The 9,348-nt window shown below is 34.2% G+C and overlaps 1 protein-coding gene across 3 annotated transcripts; it reads right to left on the reverse strand.

Annotated features, from left to right (window-relative positions):
* Window positions 1-1,285: 1,285 nt before the first annotated feature.
* On the reverse strand, window positions 1,286-6,292 carry LOC147840278 (uncharacterized). Of its 3 annotated transcripts, XR_015511387.1 has the most exons (7): window positions 6,227-6,292; window positions 4,727-5,254; window positions 4,315-4,470; window positions 2,893-4,172; window positions 2,635-2,765; window positions 2,057-2,370; window positions 1,286-1,964 (listed from the first exon to the last, which is right to left on the reverse strand). XR_015511387.1 is itself a non-coding variant. In XM_087286997.1 (6 exons), exons 1-6 carry the CDS (start codon window positions 6,241-6,243, stop codon window positions 1,746-1,748), a joined length of 1,446 nt encoding a protein of 481 aa, XP_087143123.1. In that variant the 5' UTR covers window positions 6,244-6,292; the 3' UTR covers window positions 1,286-1,745. The 3 variants fall into 3 exon arrangements, 1 of the variants encoding a protein (XP_087143123.1); XR_015511386.1 differs by having other exon boundaries at window positions 2,635-4,172; XM_087286997.1 differs by lacking the exon at window positions 2,635-2,765 and having other exon boundaries at window positions 3,961-4,172.
* Window positions 6,293-9,348: the final 3,056 nt, after the last annotated feature.

Below are 9,348 nucleotides of genomic sequence, written 5' to 3' on the forward strand. Positions count from 1 at the left end.
TTACAACCCCAAAACAATGACGTGTAACAGGGTTGAGTGTGATTGAGTTTTTAAAACATTTAGTCATTTAGCAGACGCTTTTATCCAAAGCGAAAACAAAATGACCTCTGCTCCTCCTGTGGTTTAAAAGAGAAGGCCCACATGGCACCAATTAAACAAGAATATGTTATATTGTTTTGGAAAAAAATAATATTTCATCTTAGTTTTATGTTACTATACATTAACTATAATAAACATCAAAAAATGTAAATAAATTTAAATTTATCTTGGCTTCTTTTGCGTTATGCTGTTAAAGAGAGCAGAATTATGTAATTTCAGTCTGTGATGTCAAGAGTGGAGTCTAAATTGTTATAAGTGGAGAATTGCTGGCGTGACAGGATTTAGTTTAACTTGAGGGACATGACATTGCAGCCTTTTTTTAATAAAAAAATCTTATTTTTATTTTATCTTTGTTTATCAACAGAAAAGAACACAAATAAATAGTTGTAGAACTGAAAAAATATTAGACACTGTGTGCCTTTTATATAAAAAATTTCTACATGCAATTTCAAAGAAATGCCTCGGGGACATGACAAATAGCTTGGTTTGTGAAAGAAATATTATATTGTTTTATGCTAAATATGCTTTAATTAACTTTTTAAGGAAAATCAATGAAAATGCTATTAAAATTAAATTTTAGTCAATGACCACTTAATATGGGGGGGCTGAAATTTTACCGAATGCCATGCATTTTTTTGGGGTTTAAACGATGAGTTTTAATGAACTGCGAATATTTTAGAATTTTCAAACTGCTAACACTTTGCAGTTTCGAAGTATGCCGTTTCTGTCTGATCGAGCCTAGGGTCACAGATTTTGATGGTCACAGAATATAGTGTAGGCTAAAACAGGCGCTGCATTTATCGAAAACAGTGCAAACATTCAGTGCAAATATCCACTGTGGTATAGCCTATTATTTCTTGTTACTATATTGAATCGCGCGAGAACTACAAAGACTATTTTACCTTTTAAATAATAGTTTAGTTTAAAATACATCTTGGACACATTAGGATTTGTGCCGAATGAAATGGGTAGCAACTTTACTTTCAGTTTCACTTGACGTGTTTAACTAAGCTATATTAAACTATTGAGATTATATTTGTAAATTAGAATCATTTTATTATTATTATATTTGTTACACTTGTTCTGTTCATATTAAACGATAGCCAGTTGTAATGCGAGAGCAACCAAAACATTGTTAAAATGCGACTTGTATGTGACGTATCATTTTAAAAAAACATTTTAATACTTTTTAAATAAAAAGCATTTTAATGTAGAACATGTTACATAAATATATGAAAAACACCAAACTGCCCTGCAAAATAATACTGCTGTTTATTCCTGATGTAAATAAAATAGTACAGATCTTGGAAATATGCAATTTTTGCATTTTTATGTGTTTAAAATAGAACTAAGGGTGTACAACTAATTAAATGATAACAGCAACAAAAAAAAAGGAAGCAAAACTTTAGGAGAGGGCCAGACCAACATAAACAACTTTCTGAGTGGCAGGTGTCAGCATCAAATAACTTTTAAAAAAAAAAGTCTGGCATTGTTTGTATAATATAAAAAGTTAAATTCAAAGACACTGGCATTCGCTCTCAAAAACACAAATTAACAAAATATGCCTTGTTTTCAGCTTACTTTTACACAGAACAGTAACAAAATTCTTAAAGGTTGCAAAAAGGCAGCTTTAAAAATCAACAAGACTAGGAGGTAAACTGAACTGCTTCACACAGTCTCAGAGCCTCTTGGTATATGTCTGTACCAAATGTACTGCTGCTCATCAATGGATCAATACTCTCATTAAGCATAGCCAGCAATGAGTCCTGGAGAGAAGTGGGCGATTCCAGGATTTCAACACTCTGAACATCATCTGGCTGTGGTACAGGACCATCCCAATCTACTCCCCAGTAAGTGAAATCAGTCTAAATGAAACAGACACACATTAGGAAATTCCCCTGTGAACAATGTCATTATTTCAAGGTTATGCTAAACAAAACAGCATCAGGCTACTAACTGGATCATTTGGAGTCTCTGTAGTTAGAAGCTGGCCTCCTATCCACAGCTGTTGTGGAGAACGGTTTCCCTCAGAGGAGAGAGGGTGATTATCCCAAGTTCTCCGAAACAGATCCAGGTGCATGTTGATTCGAGGCAGCATCACATAGTGTAGGCATATAACATGCATTTCATTTTGAATGTCCAGAGTGCCACTTTCTTCAAGGCATTGCAACGCAGAATAATAACTTGAAGTGACAGCACACCAGATGTCCCGCCAAAGACGCTCAATCCTTTGGTTGTGTACACTTCTGCCAGTAATAAAACTGGTATTTTCTAGAAAAGAAAAAAAAATTACAATACAATACATACATTTACCAGGCAGCGAGGTGACACAACAACTGAAGAAAATAGCAGAAAGATGTAATCAACACAAGACTTCTATGATGTTCCTTCAAGAGAACAAAAATCCAAAACATAGGTAAAATATGGTATTGTTAAAGTAAGTTAAGCTGGTCAATTATCTGACATATTAAATGGTCCCATGTTTCTGGGACTCAGCATGTAGCAGGCTAATCAGAAGCCTTGGTTGAGAAAGACCTTTTGTCTTGGGTGTTATATTGTTGTTCTTCAGACATCAGCCTGGCTTATGTGCTTCCTAACAGCCCTCTGCAGATGGAGATGAGCTGAGTCCCCGACCTTCTTGCTCTGCTTAAAAATGTGGTCTACAGCTGGAACGAGGCAAATGTAGGCAAGTTTTGGAACAGTTATAGACCCTACCAATATAGGGTAGCAGACATAATTGATACTGGAGTGTTTTAGTATTAGATTGTGTGGTTGAATTTGGACTGAACTCACCAGATCTCTTTGAGATGAGCATTTGCACAGAGTAGGGATAGGTGGTTCTTAATGCACTGCTGTCTATCAAAGGGTGATAGTCAAATTGTGTCCACTTGGCTAGGAAATGGCTAGGAAAGGCAACATGTGCAACTGGTGGGGAATGCAGGGCCAAAACATTCGGTTTGCAAGCAGAAATAAAAATTTGATCTGGATTGAGCATTGGATAAGGTTTTACAGATTTATGGTGAAATCTCGGATGGATAACTGCAACTGACTTTCCTTGATGTAGCTTGGTCATAGATAGATCACTAGCAGACTGGCCAAATGGCTCCTTATAATGGTTGAAGAATGCATCCTGCGATCTTGTGATTGGACCAGACTTATTAGAAATAGAGTTTGCCCATTGTAACACATGGCCGGTGAGCAGCAAAACGATGTACACTAGCAAAACTCTATCAGTTGAAAACAGCTGTGGCTGCATCTTGAAAAGTAGACAACATTATAATAAGAAGCTGCTGCAATACCATGCTATGCAAGTTAAGGTCACTGAGTGGGTCTTGGGACTTGCAGATTGTTCTGCAGTGCAAGTGATGGATGACGATAGTAACACTCTGTGTAACTGTTTGACAAGTTCCATAAATGGTTTAGCATAATCAACAGGCGGAGATAACACACCATTCAATCTGGTCATTTGTCACATGAATGCATGCACAAGAACGGGATCAAGAACATACGTCAATAGCATGTATTTAACAGAACACAACTCAAAAACATAAGGCAGTGTGGAGTATTCAAACAGGTAATGTAGCTTATAATAGCAAGCAATGTTTTTTTTTTTGTTGCAGGATAGCAGTGGAGACCAAGGCTGCCAAGTGGACAAAATGGATGAAGATGACAGGGGATAACGGGATTACAGATAGGGACTCGTTGAACTATGCCTTTATATGATTTAGGCTTTTGGGAAGCAAAACATTGTATTCAAAATAATAACATTAATAATTTTAATAATATTACAAAAATATGTATTGTTACATAAAAATGTATATAAAACAACACATGCACTTATGACCTATTCTTTATGAGTACCTGGTCCACGAAGAGGGTGTTCCAGCATAAACCGGGCAACTTCCACATTCTCTCCACCCTTGTCGCTTCTTACCCTCACAGGTAAGCCAAACTTTTCAACAGCGGCAAGAAAGCAACTCAACACAGTTGTTGCCCGATTGTTGTTGCTGGCTCTCAGAAAGACTATTTTGCGGCTGTACCCATCAATACCTCCATGAATTACAATTCGCCAACTGTACAAAAACAGCATTCCAGCATAATGTGAAAATTTGTAAGAAACCTTTTATTGCCAAGTTTGTTATCCTTCATAAAAAGTTGAAGAACAAATAATACTACAAAGAAATTTGTAAGAACAACATATAAATTGAGTCTCACTTGATCAGCTTGTGATTTCCATCAATGTGCCACAGTTCCAATGGAGCTCTTACACAATAGGATCTTCTTTGTATGATGTTGAGTTGAACCCCTCGTAGAGCTGTCCCCAGGGGATCCACTGCTTTAAGCATTGCTAATAGCCTTGATCGTTGTACTCTAGTGGTGACAAAAGTGTTTGAAATGTGCATATGTAAAAAAAAAAATCTTTTGTAGAATACACTTAAAAGGCATTTAGAGTACAGCTAGAAGGTTTTTGGTGGAAGAAGAAAGAAGAAAACAAATACTAATATATGAATACATGAAATCATGAATAGGGTGTTCAGTATTTGGTGACAGGGTCATTAAAATAATATTTGCTTTGCATCTGTTAATAACACTATTTAGAGGTAAAACATTGCTCATAAGCCTTTACCTAACACCGCGAGCTTGCAAAAAACCAGTAGCAACTCTGTAGCCAGAGTTTGGGAACTGCGAAATGAAGTCTTCAAAATGTTTTCTCAGGTCCTCATCAGAAATATCACTGTAGGCCTGTCTAACTGACAGATTGAACTCACGGAGTCTTCTCTTGACAGTCGATTTACTCACACCCAGCAATCTGGCCATGTCTGGAACTGAGAAATGCAGCTCAAGCAGGAACTCTAGCTGGTCATACGTGACTAATAAAGTTGGACGACCTCTTTCCCCAGAACGTAGTGCTGGAACTCGAAATCGTGCAGTTGAGTCATTCATGTTAGCTTGTAAAAGACCACAAGCTCTGGATATTTTCTCAATTGCCTGGTCAATACACTCATGAGGCATATCAACACACTGCAGCAAAAATTCCATAATGTTTTCTGCCTGCCGGAGAACAATTTCAGTTTGTTCTGATGAGTTTTGTGCAAGATTTTCACTTAGGTGGTTTAGGAACCCCCCCAGCACTTGTCTGATGTCATCAGAAAGTCTACAAAAATATAAAAAATAAATAAATAATAGTATTAAACACAGAGAGAGCGAATATAATAGAAAGTGGCTATCACTCTGTTATACAGTTGTCAGAATGGTTTTGGGTTACTCCTGGCTGGCCTAATAAACTACCGGTTATGTATACTTGTTGATGACTTTAAACAACTAGAATTCATAGAAATCGAAGAAGTGTTTGAGTATAGAGGAGATAATTTGAATAAAAGATCATTTCAAATAGAAGCGTTCTGGATTCATAAATTAAAATCTCTTACACCAAGAGGAATAAATGAGCAGTTGGACATTTTTGTGTTTCTTTAAGTTTGTTGTTTAGCTATAATATTTTGAATCATGGATTTTGAAAATGTAGTGATACAAATAATGAGATGAAAATTGTTATTTTTATGTCGGAATTTCATTGTATTGATGTACAGTAGACATGAATAAGTGAATGATAATAATTGATATGCTATTTTGCTGTAAATTATGTTTTTGATGGTGAGGGTAATTATTTATTGTGTGGTTTATTATAATAAATTGAAATAAAAATAAGATGTGTTTTTAATTATCGAGTGGGCGTCTAACGAATATGATGTGGGACTATTGAAGCGGTGGAGTGAGAGAATTGTCACACAAGAGGAAGGCATTTTGTCGAACGGCTGTGTTTTTGTAACCCTGTGTATCAAACTGTACGAAGCAATTAGTTGATAAGTGCGAATCGTGATCTTTTTAAACAATGTCCCATTGACAAGATTCACACATAATTTTTTTTTAAAAAACCGCAAGTGCAAAGGGCACACTTCATTACTCTACTTAAATATAGAACATGACTACATTTTTCTGTTCTCTAAAACTAGGACGACGACTTAGCAAGTAGGCTTACGTAAGTATATACAGCAAAATAGTGATAACAACAAAATAGTGATAATAACAAATATACATGAAAGTTTTTTTTTTGTCTGAATAAACTTACGTTAAACCTTCATTCATTTCTGCAAATGAATGTCAACAACGGTATGAGGAAGTTGCGTCCTTTTCCGGTTTGTGGTCGGATAGCGATACCTATACCCTGCTGCATAAAATGTCGAAATTAACATAGGACAGGTTGCTAAATGCTAGATAATTTAACATCGACTAAATCATTAATATAAATAATTGTTTTTGTAGCAAATTGTTTATTTATTAATTGATTATTTTATTTATGTTGAACTTGTTGAACATCCAAAAAATACAAATAATAATTATACTCACAACAATAATAGAAACTTAGCAACAACAAAAAATTGCAAAAATCACAAATGTGATATTGAGTTTATCCAACAGTTAAATAAACATGAAGTTAATATTCTCAGACAACATATTGGCTAATTTTGTTCTATTTATCAAAAAAAAAAAAGATTTTTTTTAGCAAACTGCAAACACAGCCACGGAGCTGTTTTGCCTCTAAGCAATATGACATTGTTTCGTGTTGAATATCAACCGTTTAAATGAGCAATGACTCAATTAATAGTGACATTCTACCACCTACTGGCGATTTTACATTAACATTTAAAGCACATTTTCACACACACACACAAAAATTATATATATATATATATATATATATATATATATATATATATATATATATATATATATATATATATATATATATATATATATATATATATATATATATATATTTCTAATAGCAGTAGGCTAACGTTTTAGGATTATACACTGTTTTGGTTATTTATTTTTTATTAAATGGTCGGGGTTTGGTTAATAGAAAATATTATTACAATTTAAAATAATTATTTTCTAGTTTAATATACTTTGTTTATTTATGTGATGCAAAGTTTAATTTTTTACATTTTTATGTCACCTGATAATTCAATGTATTAACGTTAAATAAGTTTTTCAATGATATTTTTACAGGATTGATTGATTGATTTGAATCCTGGCAAATTATTATCAAAAAAATAAATACTATCAGCATAACATTATTGCTGAATAAAAATATAAATTTTCTTTCTAAAAAAAAAGAAAAAAAAAGAATAAAATAAGTTGTTTTTTTCTTCAAAGAATCCTATTACGTTTTAAACGTAAGATGAATACAGGTGCTTTAAAAATAATTAGAAAAAATAATTTTCTATTTTTCTAATATTTTTACAGCAAAAGTATCAGATCTAACAGGCGATTGCGATAGATGAGTTGGTCATCACTGATATGCTGTAGGCTACATTAAACATGTAAAAAATAAAACACAATAAGACTCAAATGTAAAACGAATTTAAAAAGGATTTTATAAAACTAAATGACATGATTAAACTAACAAACAACCTAAACTTTACTTCCGGAGACATTTGTTATTTATCTTATACATTTTTATACGTTTTTATGCTATCTTGAAAACAAATATCTTTATATATTAATATATTTATGTTTAATTTGCAGAACATTATTGTATATTGTATAAGTTAGCCGGCAAAAAGCTAACAGCCGCACTAAAAACTGCTCAAAAATATATATTTAAAAAAAAAAGGTAGACGCAGACGTCATGTAACAAGTCAGACGTTGATGTCACGTCCATTGAGAGGAATGTATGAAGGGCAAGAAATTGTGCACTGCCTCACACACTGCACTGAGCCGTGTGAGCAGCGTGTTATGATACGTGTTAGCAAAAAAATAAATAAATAACTTCACTGCTACACGTGAATAACGCGTAACGTCTGGCTTGACACTTCACTGCCACACGTGATTTACGTGACGTCTACGTGACGTCAACGTGACGTCTACGTCACGTCAGCGTCTTAAATTGCATGGATTTAATAGCAAAAAAAATATTTTTTAAGACGTCAGTGAGACGTTCAGTGAGACGTTCGGTGAGACGAGTGCACGTTGCAGCGTCAGGTTAAAGAGCTTGGAGGAGCGCCATAGTTTTACAGAAGTCCAGCATGTAAACCTCAAATGAGTTTCCCTTCAGGAACACCAATGCTCTTCTAGGATTGGCATTGCCCATTCTATACACTACACTACACACACACACACATTTTGTCTTCACACTTATTTGGTTGTCGGTTTGTCTTTCTTTATAAGGAAACATAAAGGAAGGAAACATAAACATAAACAATAATATTCAATTAAAAAGCCTTTAATCTATTATGTGTAGGCCATTATACACTTTCAGATGTAAAGGGACAAAAGATGTCACTGGGGCAGTAACTTAACAAAAAAAAGGTTTGCAACTTATGGGTCCATATTGGTACCTTAAAAGTTGCCATTATAAGCACCAAAAATAAGTGTACCTTTTGGATTTTTCTTTTCTTCCTTTTTTATTTTATTTATTTATTTATTTTTTTGTGAGTGTTGGATATTTCATTGTATTGGTCTATTTTATATGTTTAACTGGTACCACATAAAGCCAGTGTTTGTGTTTCTGTGATATACTAGTTTGGGTAACAGTTTATAATATAGTTTTACTAGTTTATCTATTTAATACCATGAACAACACAATCTGGGGTCGCCACAGTGGAATGAACTACCAACTTATCCAGCATGTTTTTGCGCAGCGGATGCCCTTCCAGCTACAACCCATCTCTGGGAAACATCCATACAAACTCATTCACACTCGTACAATTTAGCTTACCCAATTCACCTGTACCGCAAGTCTTTGGTCTATGGGGGAAACCGGAGCACCTGGAGGAAACCCACGTGATCGCAGGGAAAACATGCAAACTCCACACAGAAATGCCATCTGACCCAGCCAAGGCTCAAACCAGCAACCCTCTTGCTGTGAGGCGACAGCACTACCTACTGCGCCACTGTGTTGCCTTTATGTTAACTCATGGTACATTAATTAATGTTAACAAGCACAGCTTTGCTTTTAATAATACTTTAGTAAATGTTAAAGTATGATCAATAAATGCAAGTATTGTTCATTTTTGGTCATCTTAGTAAATACATTAACTAATGAAACATTTTTTTATTTTTTTTAAACATTTGCATTTTTATTCATTTTTGTATTACTACTACTATACATTGTTAAAAATTAAGCTAAAATACAATCAAACCATATTGTGAAAATGTTTACATTTAACATGACTTTCCTATGTT

This window comes from Danio rerio, chromosome 16 (assembly GCF_052040795.2).
Source record: "Danio rerio strain M-AB ecotype USA chromosome 16, GRCz13ab, whole genome shotgun sequence".
NCBI lineage: Eukaryota > Metazoa > Chordata > Actinopteri > Cypriniformes > Danionidae > Danio > Danio rerio.